At 38.5% G+C, this 15,682-nt stretch overlaps 1 protein-coding gene across 6 annotated transcripts in view; it reads left to right on the top strand.

Moving 5' to 3' along the window:
• Positions 1–15,682, top strand: part of RALYL (RALY RNA binding protein like) — a 401,158-nt gene that overhangs the window by 370,725 nt on the left and 14,751 nt on the right. For all 6 annotated transcript variants that reach the window (XM_055705681.1, XM_055705679.1, XM_055705680.1 and 3 more), the window contains 2 exons: positions 6,649–6,762; positions 11,206–11,384. In XM_055705681.1, the coding sequence (XP_055561656.1) occupies positions 6,649–6,762; positions 11,206–11,384 (293 nt within the window). The remainder of the gene's footprint in view (positions 1–6,648; positions 6,763–11,205; positions 11,385–15,682) is intronic.

Genomic DNA, 15,682 nt, shown 5'->3' with positions numbered 1-15,682 from the left:
GTCCCAGTGAAAGTATCCTTCAGTGTATTCAGGTATGATGTGAATTATAAAAATGTCAGTCTTAGTGCTCCAGTTGACAAGATCATCTTTGGATACATTTCTCTAACACTGGAGAGTTGCAAGAGGTATCACTAGAAATGTGGGCTGATGTTTTGACCCCTGGTGGGTTTATACCCTCAGTTCATTACAATGGCAATTGGAACACAACTGCAGAGACTATTTATTGTGCTGGAATAAATTGCAGAAAATATTATTTCTGCATGCAGCACACCTTTAAAAGGAGTCAGACACACAGTACGCAGGCTTTCATGCTTGATTTCCCCATAGAATTACTTCCCTTTTTGTCAAGTCCAGCCAACCCATCATGAAGGTAGAAACATGATTTTGTTGACTTGGACAGGAATGTAATCAGCTTATTTTAAGATGTTTATCACAGAAATAACCGAGCCATTCCCTTAGGGGCTTCAAGTTGGAAAGTAGAGAAAGTATGTTTTGTGGCTTCTTTTGCCATTTTCTTGGAAAAGGTGGTTATATTGAATTGTGGGATGAAGCAAGTTGATATTTTGTTGCCCCTTACTCTACACTGCTAATCTGAATCCCTTGAACTAATGCACTGTTGATTCTAATTGTAATTTGTTGCTAGTTAAAGAAAGGATCTCTTCAATAAGAGGAAACAGTTTGTGGAAGGAAGCCATTTCAGAGTTTAATGAAATTCAAGACCATAAAACAGCTTAATCACAGGTTCAGAACTAACTGTGTCAAAATGGTATTGGCTATGCTTGAAAGATTTCACCCTAAAATAGCAAAACTCTCCTGAGATGACATCCCGTAACAGACTTTTCAGTTTTAAGTAGAAATCTCATAGGCAGAACTCTTCTCATAGCTGTTCTCTACACTCAGACTGGATCCAGAAAATGAACCCATACATGTAGTATTAAAGGTCAAAACACAGGGGACCCCTCAATGGAATTACCAGGATTAGAGGGACTCACTTCTGAAAACCGTCAATCCAAAAACAGAAGTTTGTTGTGGCACACAGCAAAGACGTTATAAAAACAATACTAAAAATGCCTTGCTCATTGATGAGTACATCTGCAAAAATAATGTCTGCCAGTGCAGTAAATTCATGTTCTACCAAAAATGACAGTATGTGTTCTACTTTTTTTTCCAAAACACAAAATAAGTTATGAGGATTTTATTTCTTTCCTGAATCAATAACTTCTCAAGGATCAGTGTACAATTTTTTATTTTTTTCTTTTTAACTCCAAAGACTAGAAAAAATAAATCAATATTTCCACATTATCGTAAGTAACTCACAGAATGAAACATGTTGGTGTAGAAACTACACAGTATTTCTTCAGGTTAATAGTAGGAAGCAGCAGATGCAGATTGCTATTTAGAACTGGAAAAAGCTCACTTTTCTGAAAATATAGAAACTGAAGCTCTTGGAGTATGCACTTTCATTTCACACATTTGAAAGCAGGAGGAAAACACTAACCAAATTTTGTATACCCTGTGCATTGAGATTAAGGAGTAGACAAAAGATGTTACAATAGATACTGAATTATGCTTTTAAATTAATTCACTTTGAGTCATATAGTTTATATTTAGATTCATAAATTAACCTATTTTTCAGTGAATTCTAAACTAATACAATATGATAAAAATATTGTATATTAAACATGAAAGGCTTAGATAAAATACATGACATTTCTTTCCAAAGAAATCTAAATCATGTTTTGTGGATGAATCAATTTGTAGTTATGGCAAAAAATGTTTCACAAATATAGCTGTAATTCAACAGTAGCACTTTCATTTCTAAAAATGCGATTTATTTCAATTTTAAATGTCCTGTTTTGAGCTGGATGCAGTTTGTCTCCTTTGGTGCTAGATGCTTCAGTGAAAGACACGTTCTGGAAGGCCCTTGTATTCCTGGCAGAGGGATGGAAAGGGTCACTGAATCTAATTCCTTACTGTTGCAAGTAGCCACATCATCTAATCCTTTAAGCTCCATCTTAAAGTTAATTAAGGTTTGGGTTTTGTCTGTCTCTTATTTCTTCTAGTTTCCATTTAAATTTGTTTCTCATTTGTTCATATCCATTTCTGCCAACACTGTCTTAGCTTAAAAGTTTTATTTCCTTTTACCTTCTTTTGCCTCAGGCAAACAAGCAAAACTTCTGTCACACTACAGGCTTTCCATTCTCATGGTCATCTTCATGGCCTTCTCCCCACGTACCTGCTCGAATTCAGTGTTCACCTGTACACACTATTCCAGATGAGCTCTCACCAAGTCCATGTAAAACAGCATTGTACTTCTCCATCTTTAACAATACACCATTTGACACATCTTAGCACTGCATTTTCTTTCTCATGTCTCATGCCTGCATTATAGTGATAGCCTATTGTCAGCCTGAGATTACAACTATACCAAGGATAATTCTGTCACTGTCTTTTTCTGTTGATGAGCCTTGATTCATTATTAATTTCTTCCCCTTTCAAAACATGCATTTCTGACCTTCTGGCCTTTGCTTATCTGCTAATAGGGAAAAAAAATCAGTAAGCTACTTTATTTTCCTATTCTATTACTCAAAAGCAGATTAACAGTTCTGGCACATGCAGCTCTGGTTTCATGTTTATCACCTGCTTTATTTCTTGCCTGAGATCAATTTTTAAAAAAACAAACGTGATGTTTTGAAGGAGAATTTATATACTCAAAACCAGGACATCTGAAGTACAGTATTTAAAGTCTTTACATTTTGTCTTTGTCACAACACTGGGTTTAAAAAGTCTAAAGTTCTTCCCAAGCTCTATTTGACAGAAACACAAAAGCAGAGATTGGTTGATGCTGGAAGGGGTCTCTGGAGCTCACCTGGTCCAACTGTCACACTCAAACAGGGTCACCTACAGCAAGTTTCCCAGCACTGTGTCCAGAAGACTTTTGAATATCTCCAAGGATGGAAATTGCATAGCCTCTCTGTGCAAGTGTTTGACCACTCTCACAGGGGAGGAAAAAAAAAAAAAAGAAAAAGAAAACAGAAAAGAAAAGAAAAGGGAAAAGAAAAGAGAAAGGAAAAGAAAAGAAAAGAGAAAAGAAAAGAAAAAGGAAAAAAAAAGCTATTCCTTGAATTTAGATGGAATTTCACATGCTTTACTTTGTGTCTATTGTCTTTGACATGTTAGTGGGCTCTACTGAAAAAGTCTGGCTTTGTCTTCTTCATTCTCTCTTATACTGGGGAGACCAGAACTGGACACAGTACTCCAGATGTGGCCTCACAAGTTCTGAGTAGAGGAGTATGCTGGTTTTGGCTCGGGTACAGTTAATTTTCTTCATAGTAGCTAGTATAGGACTATGTTTTGGATTTGTGAAGGAAAGAGTGTTGATAATCCATGGATGTTTTCGCTATTGCTGAGCAGTGCTTACACTGAGTCAGGGTCTTTTCTGCTCCAGTGAGTAGGCTGGGGGTGCACAAGAAGCTGGGAGGGGGCACAGCTGGGACAGTTGGCCCCAACTGGCCAGAGGGGTATTCCATACCATATGACATCATGATCAGCAATAAACTAGGGAGAAGGTTGACCAGGAGGCCACTGCTCAGGGGCTGGCTGAGCAACTGTTGGTTGGTGGTGAGCAATAGTTCACATTTGCATCGCTTGTCTTTCTTGGGGTTTATTTCTCTTTCTTTGTTATTTTCCTTTTCTTCTTCATCATCATCATTATTATTGTTACTATTATTTTTGTTGTTCTTGTTATTATTATTTTTGTTTATTTATCTGTTAAACTGTTCTTATCTTAGCCCATCAATTTTCTCACTTTTACCCTTCCAGTTCTCTTCCCTCCCATCCTGCTGGGGGCAGGGAGTGAGCAAGCAGCTGTGTGGTGCTTAGTTGCCAGCAGGGGTTAAACCATGACAACGATCATTTCCCTCAACCTGCTGGCAACACTTTTAATGCAGCCCAGGATGCTGATGGCCTTCTTTCCTACAGGGGTGTACTGCTGGCTTATATTCATCTTGTTGTCCATCAGGACCCTTCATAATTTGTCTTTAGTAATTGCTGCTTACTAAAGAAATACTCAGTCCAATATAACTGAGAGTGGAATTTCTCTAGGAGAATGATTTTGAAGATTTGTGCAATTCTCTGCAAATTGAGACAATAAGCAACTCAAATAATTACACCATCAAAATGCTGGAAACAGAGTGGAAATTTGGAACTTGTGCAGATCTGTTGAAAAATCTTTCTCCTTGTTTCTTTCAGTGCTTTTTAGTGTTAACTTGAAGTGATTGACTGTATGATGGAATCACCTCATTAAAAGTGAATGATGAATTACAGATTCAGTGACCAAAGCTTGAGGAAACAGTTTTGGCATAGGGAAATTTTGCAAGGTAGCAATAAAGATCCTCAGTCATTTATAGCACCTTTGTTGTTATTGAATCCTCACTGTTGTGTCTGTGTTCCCTTTGGTGCAGCCTTCTTCCCAAACCGGTTTCTCACTGAGACACTACAGAGAAGCCCCTGTGAAGCAGAAGGTTTGACCTTAGTTGAACAGTAACCCTATATATGTGCCTGTTTCCTTACCAAACTCAGAAGTGCAAATGCTTTCTGCTTTTTTTTTTAGACTGGGAACAAATACCATTAGGTCCTTGCAGTGTTGATTCTGACTTTTGACCTTTTGTCCTTGGCAAGCCTGCTTTTTTGTCAGCTCAAGGGAGTACCTCTAACACAACAGTTTGGCCACACGGGTTGTGTTGCCAGCTGGCTCCATAGTGAGCTCCTGCAAACACTTACCACTTCTCACTGGGCAGATTCACACCAATTCACCCTGAAATCTGTGCCGCCTTCCTACCTCAGCATGGACCAGCCACTGCCCCTGGGGAAGCAGTAACCTTCTAAATATACAGTTGCCAGAATCTTAACATTTTGTTACATATTTGGGGGATTGGGCAGTGACCCGTTATTTCTCTAAGAACATTTTAAGGCCTTACTCTATAAATATACAGAATAATTCCATCAAATATTATATAGCATGTAAGGGTCTAGCACAAAGGTTACTTTTAAGATTTGTTCCCTAAGTCCTACCATGCATTCAACAAGAGATCAGAGGTTTCATAGTATCAGATATGCAATTTCTTAATGTAAGCACATGATTAAACAAGTTCGTTACTGCATATAGCAACCTACTGCCTTTAGCTGACTTGTTATTAACTATAATCCATATGACCCAAACTCTAAGATAAAAATCCTTTGTTCTACCTCAGTGAATATGCTCCAAGTTTGCAATAAAGCCTATTTTGAAGCAAACACATGCTCACTACCACTGAAGCAGGCAGTATCTTGCCACTTCATCATCAGATATTGACTGTCCTATAAAAAATACCCACAACACACCATGATAGGATACATGTCCAAGAGTCACTGAACAGGACTGATACAGCAAGATGCAGCCAAGAGAATCTTTGGACAGAAAGGGAATGTGTCCTTCTCCATGGCAGAACATCCCTTTTCCCATGCTCACTGAAGTCCCTCCGATTGCTCTGGTTCACACACCAAAGTCAATGCACATCTTCCTTCAGCAACAGTAAGGGTGGATAACTAATCCTGCTCAGTGCTCTTCCATTGTCAGTCCCTCACAGTTTAAGGTCATGGTCCATTTCTTCCTACAGGAGTTGTAAGAGTAACAGCTGTGTTACCTACTCTTGATCTTTATAAATGGCTTTATTCTCCCATGCTAGCACAGGCTCCTCATTTTCTCCTTTTGGCCTTTTCAACATGATATCCTAGTATAAACAGGGCAAGTGGATTTGTTTGGACTATCGTCTGAGCACAAAAACATATCCTGATAATGCCAGAATAATGAGGTCATTCATGAGTCCTGCAGAGCTCTTTCTTCTGAAGCCAAAACACTGCCAAAGAAAGCAGTTACTCCTTCTTCTGTTAGACTATGGGAGTGCAATAATGAGCATAAATGAAGAGCGATGCAATGCAACAAAGAGCTGGAAACTTCAGCTCTTAATTTATAGGTGTTGCCTCCATGTCCCTGGATGTGATCATAAAAAGAAATATTTTCGTATGTTATCCACAGCTGGAAAAGTACAAGAAACTAGCAGAACTGAAAGCTTTTGAAGAAATAATACTTAACACCTTATTGTAATAAAGTTGTTGACTGGAATGTAATATTGCATTCCTGGCTGCCCTAGCATTTATGTTACCATGCACTCTTGTGAAAAATACCTACTGCTACCATGAGGAATCTTTTTATTATTGTCACTATTATTACAAAATAGTCCAGCAAAATAGCATTTCAAGACTGTGAACTGTCAGTCATATCTGAAGTTTTTTTTCACTATATGCTGTTTTTCAGTAAAAGTTACCTGAATTTTCTAAGAATGCCCTTGAGATGTTTTGCCTGAAATACTTACTAGAGCAATATACTTCACAGAACCTCTTGCCATTAGGGTTTAGAATCCTGTGATTTCCTAGGATTCAGCATTTTTAGCTCATAATGTTCATTTTACAAGTTAAATCTCTGAAAATACTGACAGAAATGAGAGAGTAGACTTTGTACTACAGAGGAAAGAAAAAAGAACATTTATTTCATGGGGGGTTGCAAGTATAGTTTATTTCACGTTTTGCATCTTTGCTCTCTTTCCACAGTGAAATCAGATGAGTTGCAAACAATCAAGAAGGAATTAACTCAAATCAAAACAAAAATTGACTCCTTGCTAGGAAGACTGGAAAAGATTGAAAAGCAGCAAAAAGCTGAAGCAGGTAGGTGAAAGCAATTTGTAGTCAAATGAATTAAATTAGAACTTAGTTATCAGTCAAGCAGACAGACCAGGGAGAACGGAAGCCTTCCAGAAATTTTTCTACATCATGGAGGCCTGAAGCAAGGTAAATTAACTCTCTGGTAGATCTATTGGGAGGATAAATTAATATTCTTCACAGAGCACGCAACATCATTTCAAGATTTGTTTTCTACAGTGTAGTATGTGGGGTGGGGGGAAGAATAAAATATTCCAAACTTAGATGTCTGGAAACAAAACATCACTGAAAAATTCACTGGACAGAATAAAGTTAGAGGTTGTTGACTTTGGGGGTGTTTGTGCTATCCACATTAAGAATTATTAGATAGTCTGTACCTGGAATTATTGCCTGGGCAATAGACAATACTTACAATTTACAGCAAGGGAAGTTCCTGTTTGATATAAGGAAAAAAGATGCAAGACTGTAGTAGCTCCATCTTAGGATATGTTCAAAACCCATTGGTCCAAGGTCCCATGGACATGGACCAAGCTTTGAGTTTGGCCCTACTTTGAAGAGGGGTTGGACTTGGAGAGTCTAAAGATCTGTTCCAATCAAAGTTATTGTGTGAAGCTGTGGCATCTCTGTAAACCTGCTTGTACCTCTAGTTCAGCTTTTCTCTGGCTTGAAATGTTATGTTTTGAGGCAAACCTTGGGAATGACAAAATCCAACACTACTTTTTAATTTGATCAAGATCTTTATTTCTATCATTGCAGAGAACATTGTGTTAGCTGAATGATCTCACCTGGCAGCACTTTAAAGCCATGCTGAGCAGTTATAAGGGATTTATAAGGTTGTATTTTCACCACAGTATATATAGAAAACCATCTCAATCCTTTACCACTATCTATATTGTATTACCTTTGCTATTTCCTTATAAATCACACAGTATATCTCTGTACAGGGGCTGTGTACTAGCGAGGTGATTTTGATGACAGCCAGCGGGGAAATGGAAGCTTTATCTCATTAAAAATCTCAGTGTTCCCCCTCCCCCCTCCCATTCTCTGATGAAAACTTTTTATGTATTTTGTTTGAAGTGTGTGAAACAAATTCTGCCTCAGAATCTGCAGTTGCCTGGGTGTCTTGGCACTCAGATTTGTGTCCCTTGCCTAACTCAAACCTGTACATGGAATCAAAAAGACCCAGCATGACACATGAGTTCCATCAAAACTCTAAAACATTGGTGGGAATTAGCAGTTGACGTTTATGAACCTGACACCAGCAAAATAGATAGATAGATCTGGATCCCATGTGCCTGCCCTATTTCCTGATCTATCATGGGGGTATCTCTCTGAACCCAGAAGTTTCCTGCTTGCTTTCAGAAATCACTCTAATGAATGTCTTCCTAGGACAAAACATTACAGAAAAATATTTTGTGGTTAACAATTTAAAAAAAAAAAAAACAACAAACAAACAATAAACAACCCAAATCAGCTCTTTAAAAAAAGCTCTTATATTTACAATAATCTTTTAAGTTGGCAGACAGGGACCAATCCCTCAGCTGTTAGACTTTACCCCACAAAACATGTTGAGTGTTCTTTTTCAAGTCTAAGGTAAATCATTAGACCAGAGTGTGCTTATCTCTTTCAGGAGAACCATACACAATATGCATTCGTTATATTCTATTTTGTACTTTATGCAAGTTAGATAAAAGTTGGTACCACCAGTGAAGTTGTAATTGCAACGCACTCCATTGAATCACTGTGTACTGAAATGCTCTGAGATGGTACATTCCTACTTCAGGGAGCTTTTATATAAAATCCATTACTATGCAAAACAACCTGTATGTCATTGTACTTTGGGTATCCAATTTTTGCTTTTGCTGAAGGACTGTAGTGAACGCATTTAAACAGAAACCAGCTCAAAGAGGGAAACATCAATTTGTGTTGAATCATACGGTTATGCCTTTTGAAGACAAGCAATGAATAATATCCTCAGAGATTAAAAACCGATTTCAAATTGTTGATGTTTTTAAACATCAGGTGCAGAACCCATCCCCCATATGCCTTGCCTCTCATTGGAGGATGTGAGGAGAAAAAACACCTCAGACATACCAGTAAACCTGGATTCCCACTTAAGTCTCCTGAGGTGACGAAAAGGGTTGTGCAGCCTGGGTGATTAGTCCACAGATGATTGCTTCATCAGTAAAAAGATTTGTGTAAGATAAAGCTATACCAGTAGCTGAACTATTTCATTTATCGTGCCAGATGTGAGATGATTTTGTTCCTTCTCTATGGTCGGGCAACGTTATTTCTTACTTTCCTCTGCCAGAAGGTGTGGCCTCACTAAGACTGGAATCAGGGAGAGGATGTATGTGCCAGTTACACAAAACAAAAATCAAGCCACCACCTTGCCCTTTTGGTTAAGTTGCATCACTCTCATGAAGAATATTTAATTATTAATCCTAAAAGCTATACATCTGGAGGAATATGATAGGTTAAACAGACAAGCTGGACAAGCTCAGTATATACATTGGTTACTGCTCTACAGCTGCATGAAAACTCTTCCAGTAACAGCTGATGTTCTGTCTTTTAATATTATCAATGCCTGATCACTCCAATAGGGGGAATATAGATAAGAGGATTTCCTGAACATAGAGAAACTGCATGGATAGGTCCTCTGTTTGTAAAAATCTGAATCAGGAAGCCAGGGATAAGAAGTTGTTCTGAGGTGAAAAAATTGTTAGAGGAGAATATTCTCCCTGTAACATCAGAGATGGGTGCCAAAAGGTAAAACCTTAAGTTTAGCTTCTTAACTTAGATGTTGAGCTGGTATTTTAAACTGCTCTGAAGAACCCTGTCTATGTTCTCATTCAGACAATTGAGTGACCTAATTTTCTAGCAGCTGTATCCTAGGTTTTCCCATTTAAATGTATTAAGTTCGTAATTTCAGGAACCCTTTTTGAAAGCCTTGACCAAAGTTGATTCAGTTGTCACTGCCACAACTGGGTTAATCTTAGAAGTGGCTTAAGGCAGAAGGTGGTGGGGCAGAAGGTGGCAGGCATAGCTGATTCAATCCACATTTCCTTGAAGAGTAAGGCAAGTAACACAATGACTTATAACTACCATGGTATTGTATAAAGCACAGTATTGTATAGATGTCTTTTTATTTTTTAAGTCCAAGAATCCTTCTGAAGAAATTATGTGACTCAGGGACTAAGCTTAATTGTTCTATGTCTTTATTAAATTAATTTGAAAAAGAGGGACTAAAGACTAACAAAGACTGAAAAGATGAATGTAAGTTGCAAAATAAATTTGCAGAGGCAGAAGGAAAGACAAATGCCTAGGTTTAAGATACAGAAAAGTACGAGCAGATTTTAATATTACATGCAGCTGCTAATAATTTATAGTAAAATAATAATATATTCATAGAGCTGAAAAATACAGAGCTTCACAGGCATTTGCAGATTCATTGGCTGTGCAACAAGATAAGTGATGCACTAGTGGTGTTACAGAACAGTCAATCTAACAAAGGGATGGTTTTGTTCTAGAAATTTGATCATTGATGGGTATTGTCACCCTCAAACTGAAAAGACATTGGTATTCGAGCTATGTGCAACCAATGCTCTGACCCATATTCACTTTGATTACATAAAGCTTTTCATCTAAACTCCTGATGTGCCTAGGAATAAGACTCTGATCCCTCCAACTACTCTTCTGGCCAGTCTGTCTATGTCATCCCTCCCTCAATCCTCCTCTGGGCTTCTGCTGGCTGGATGAAATTCCTCAGCACATCCAGGAGCCTCACAATACATAATCACAACTATGCGACTATCTGCAGTAAGCCAACCGGGCCAGATCCTCTGGGCCTCCATGGAAATGGTCTTTCTTGTCACTGCTTTGCAGAAATTATAGGAAGCCTATATTTGGGTAATTGGAGGAAGGCATTCTCCTGGGCTAAGGCACATTATACCAATGGGGGAAACATAAAAAATACGTTCAGTTTCCTGGAAGGATTTGTTGATTATCTGTATGGTTGTTGAGATATATTCACAGCAAATTCAGACAAATCCTTGTTCACTTATTGGCAATTAACAGCCTTCTGCTTCTCAGAGCATAGAGATTTATGCACTTCTCATTAGCTGCAGATAAATAAATATACAATAACTATGCCAACTGGATTCCCACAGCAAAGCAAAGTCCAGAAAATGAAAAAGCTGGATCTGCTGGTAAATCAAGCCTTCATCCACTGCATGGGATAGATGAGCATGTTGGTACTACGGTTGATTTATGCATTAATTTTTGAAAACAAGGGGTTTGATCATATTTATCTGGTAGATATTAACACATTGATTTTTACAAAACCAGCACTTCTGGAGGGCAAAAGCTTAGGTTTCTTCCTCGGAGCACTTTTCTTTGCCATCAATAGGGAAGGTTGCTGAATCTCTACAGAGTATGTTTTCCTTACAGAAGCTCAAAAGAAACAAATGGAAGATAATGCTGATTTGATTCAAGAGGAGTGCATATCAGAGAATGCAGATAACTCTACAGAAGAGCCAATTGAAGGAGGGCCAGATGCAGATGGGGATGGAGAAGATATGACTGATGGGATAGAGGAGGATTTTGATGAGGATGGCAGCAATGAGCTGGTAAGGAACAATCATGCCACGTCCATCTATACAGTTGCTACAAGTAACCACAGAGAAACTACAATCTGGGTTAAAAAAATAAGCTCACAGCAGTGCTCTGATGTTCTGTAACTAGTGCTTAGTCCTACATTCTTCATATACTGTAGTATCAACTAAACATAGGGCCCCCCGAGGAGAAACAAGAAAAATCTGTTCTACTACATTTAATGATTTTAGAATGTACTTTAAACTGGTTTACATTTATTATTTCACATTTAATGAAATGCAGATGAGAAAGGAAAGCATGGTGTGCTTTTTTTTTTTTTTTTTTTTAACCGGAACATTTCAAAATTAAATAAGATTCTGGAACAGACAACTCCTGTTAATAAACAAGTGCTTCTTCATAATCCCCAGTCCCTGTCTTCCGTGTGTAACTTCTGCAGGCTATGTTGTCAGACAGATTTTTTTGATGAAGGGATTTTTCCTTAAAAAATGTTTGGCTACAAAATTGTTTAGTTTTCAGCCTGAGCCTGCACCTTTCATGAAATGTCCATCACATTGTTAAACTTCTAAGTTCATCTAGAAAAACATTAAAAAACATATTGAAAGTCAGTTTTATACTTTTTTATTCATTCCTACTAAGAATGCATCAGTCATATTGTTTGAGACTGTATAATCCTCTCCCTCTCTTCCCAGCTTTCATATTCTTCTGCTTTGAGCAGAAATCACTTCTCTTGCTCAGTGTCACTGTCCCTGCTTGCTTTCTAACATGCATTTAATCATGTGTGCACTGTAAAAGTCATTCAGTGAAGCCAACAGGAGTCAGTTTGCAATGGCCATGGCTGAACCAGCACCAAGTCTGGAGTACGAAGGCATGCGAATAACCAGCGTTTTGCACTGCTGACTGCAAACACAACTTAAAACTACTGCTAATTTGAGGGTTTGTGTCCCTTTTGCCAGCACAAGGCCTTTTTGAAATTAGAAATCCTGAATGACATTATGTCTAGAAGAAGCTACTACAAACTGAATGCCCTCATCTTTTAAGATGTGGTGTAGAATAAGTGATATTATCACTTTTTCTTAAAGGAACAGGTTCTCCTGCACAGATATGAGTGATATTTGTAAGAAGCTGCCACTCTGAACCTGTAGGAAGTTGAAATTTTGTAATTAATTAAGTTGTACATATAATATCTCCCCACGGTTAGCACCTGATCAGCTGAAGTGATATTACCAATGGGGTGACCACAGTTTAACAAGACTGGTGGGTTTTGCACTAATTAGGTGTCAGACTCCCTACTGCAGACAACAAAGTGGGGAAGATAATGTACAGTATATTAGCCTCTGATAGTTCAGTACTGTCATTTCACCCTGTAGGTATGACATATTTAGCATATATCTGCGCTATATAATGAAGCATGATGTAGAAGAATTTCTTCACCTAGCAAAGACCTAAGCAGGAAAGTTTCTAAGAAGCAAGCAGCACAGGAAGACTTCATTAGCAGTAAAGTCTGGAATCAGCACAGCCACATTTGCACACCGCTGCTTCTGAGTTCAAAAGATTTATATGATGGAATTAGTTGAAGTGCAGAGTGTTGCAGATGCGGCCCCAAAGACGGCTCAGAGGTCTGACCCACACATCTAAGGCTGCTCCAGTTTCTCTGAATGCCATTACTGAAGCCCCTTGGGCACAGGGAGGAGATGGATCACTGCACATGGAGAGCAGTGTCCTCTGTCCTGTGCCCTAGCACTCATAAATGATATCCTCCCCAACCCCAACATGCTGGTAACATGAAAGATCAAGGAAGAGCACTTATGTGTATCATCTTGGTCAGATGCAGCCTGTCCCAATGCCAGGGCAGTGGAGCCAGTCTGCCTCATGCCTTCCACCTTCCCAAACACTGGGACCCTCTAGCTGAGAAGCTAGCAGTATTGTAGACTTTAAAGCTCAGAACCACGATTCCCACTAATGTAAAATCCTTGTGCTTTTCATCCTCCCTTGCCATTTCCCTCAAGCTTTGGAAAAGGCCACTTCACCTTAGTTTTCCTCCCTGCTGCAATGGGTTAATAACCCTTTCTTCACTTTTTCTTTTGCAAAGCCTAGGGAGATCAGTGAACGAAAAGCTGCTGTGGATGAGTTAAAAGATTGCTCTACAAAGGATTATTTTTAAAACCCCTCAAGATATGGGTGTTTCCCATGGAAAGGCAATTTTAAATTGAACTGTGTCTCTTTCCTCTACAGTTTTTACCCAAACACTCAGCAGTATTGGCCAGTTATGTTATAATATGAACCTGATAAAGTTTATGATGCATATTGTAATTTACAATGTTTTTCACTTATGCTTACATATATTTATGTAGATTTAATGGCTAATTCCTGTAAGTTTTACTTCCTACTCCAATCACTGATAGCTATATAACTGGAAAGTAAATAAGAATACTATTAAATATATATAGTGAATACCCCAGTAGGAATACTTGAGATTTCAGTCTGCTTCTACCCATGCTGTGCCCTACTATCTGGCATAACCCTCTGTTTTGTGAAAAGTAAAATATATACATACACTTGTTATAAAACAAGAAGTCCTAACAGATGTTGTTCTGTTTTATGAAAGCTAACTTATTTAGGCAAAATAGCTGACTAAAAGCAAATGTGTTATTTTGGAATGGAGCCAGTTACAACTCATTTGTGGGGGAAAAAAAGGTTTTTTAAGCATGAAGTGTAATGTGAAACAATTAGGGCAAACTTTCCATGTGTAAAAACATAACCTTGGACTCAGAATAAGAAATACCCTTCCTAAAGGCATTTTTTAATGAAGTCTATAATCTTTTCCAAATATAAAGCTAAAGCGATTTAGGGTGATGATGATGAAAAGAAATTTTTTTTTTTCATCACTAAGAGCAGCAGAGCAAATAGAAAAACATTTGAAATGGGCACAGCTGATGTTCTGAAGTCAGTTTACCGCCAAACATTAGTTGGGAGTCCACCAGTCTGAAAAATATTATTAGAGGAAGAGAGGAACACGGCTTAACTTTAGATCTTAATCTTCTTTGCAGTGCTTCATATGTAGCCGTAAATCTCCTGCCAAGCCATTTGCCCATAACATGCTGCAGGACTTTTTGCTGAACACATTATTGTCGTCTCTTTTGTTTCCCCTGTGACCAGCCCTAAGGCTGTCAGTAGAGGGAGATGTTCAGGAAGGACATGCCTCCTGCCAGAGTCCAGATGCTGCCAGCATGAAGAGTCTGAATCTGTGCACATGGATCTGCATCTTTGGACTACAGGACTCAACAATATATTTCTTTTTCTAATTCTAACTTGCAAAGGAAGTGACTGTGTAGGCTGTATGCTGTGGGTTTAGGTTGTAGGATCAGTTCTCTACATTCACACAGTCTATTTGGAGGAACGGTCACTGCACATTAACTGAGTGATGGCAGCTGTCCTCATGCCTGCTTTCAGCCTAGACCAACTGTAAAGAAACACAAAGTAGTTTAGCCTGCAGTCAGAGTTAAGTCAGGCATGGATTTAAGGATGCTTTAGCCTCTTCATTTGCCTGCCTGACTGCACACACAAAACCACATCACATTCAACAGCTGCACACCTTCTTCATCCACCATTTAGATCAGGATGTTGTTGGTCCCTGCATTGTCATTTTCTATGGACTGAAGACATACCCACAAACAGTCGTTATGGCCCAACTGAAGTGTGAAGAAGTTTTATGCCACAATAACTTGATTGTCTCTCTGAACTCTTAATTCAAGACATGCTGCATTTCAAGTTATCTGCTGCAGTCATCAAAACTCTTGGGAAAGTTTCTTCTGTAACAATTGTTTGCTCACAAATATCCCTCAGTAAGTGTCTCCAGTGCTGCAGACACTACAGCTTAAGGATCTGTTTAGAACAATCCCCAAGGACTTTTGATCCACTGACATACTGAAGAGTTCTTTAAATGGTGATTTCAGATACTGTGTACAGATGTCAAATAGTTGGCTTCAACTAGCTTAGTGAATAGCGTTACATGCTTCTCACCCACCTGCTCTTCCACTCCCCCTTGTACAAGGGCATGCAATAACATATTGTAGCTGTATGTACATATGAAATAATCACTAACTTGGAATGTAGCACCTGAGCTTGCTGTACAACTCATGTGACTTAAGTGATCATCAGAGACAGCTGGAGTGAAAGAAAATTTCAGCTCTATTTCTTTTGCTCCTTTCAGATAAAAAACTAAGTAGCCAGTTATCTCAGATTTTACTGGGCCCGAGTCATGCTTTCTATCCACATTTCCATCCACATACAAGTTTCTACTTGCAGTGAATTA

This window comes from Falco cherrug, chromosome 3 (assembly GCF_023634085.1).
Source record: "Falco cherrug isolate bFalChe1 chromosome 3, bFalChe1.pri, whole genome shotgun sequence".
NCBI lineage: Eukaryota > Metazoa > Chordata > Aves > Falconiformes > Falconidae > Falco > Falco cherrug.
The sequence above is the reverse complement of the archived record's forward strand: the minus strand, read 5'-3'. Positions and strand labels throughout refer to the sequence as shown.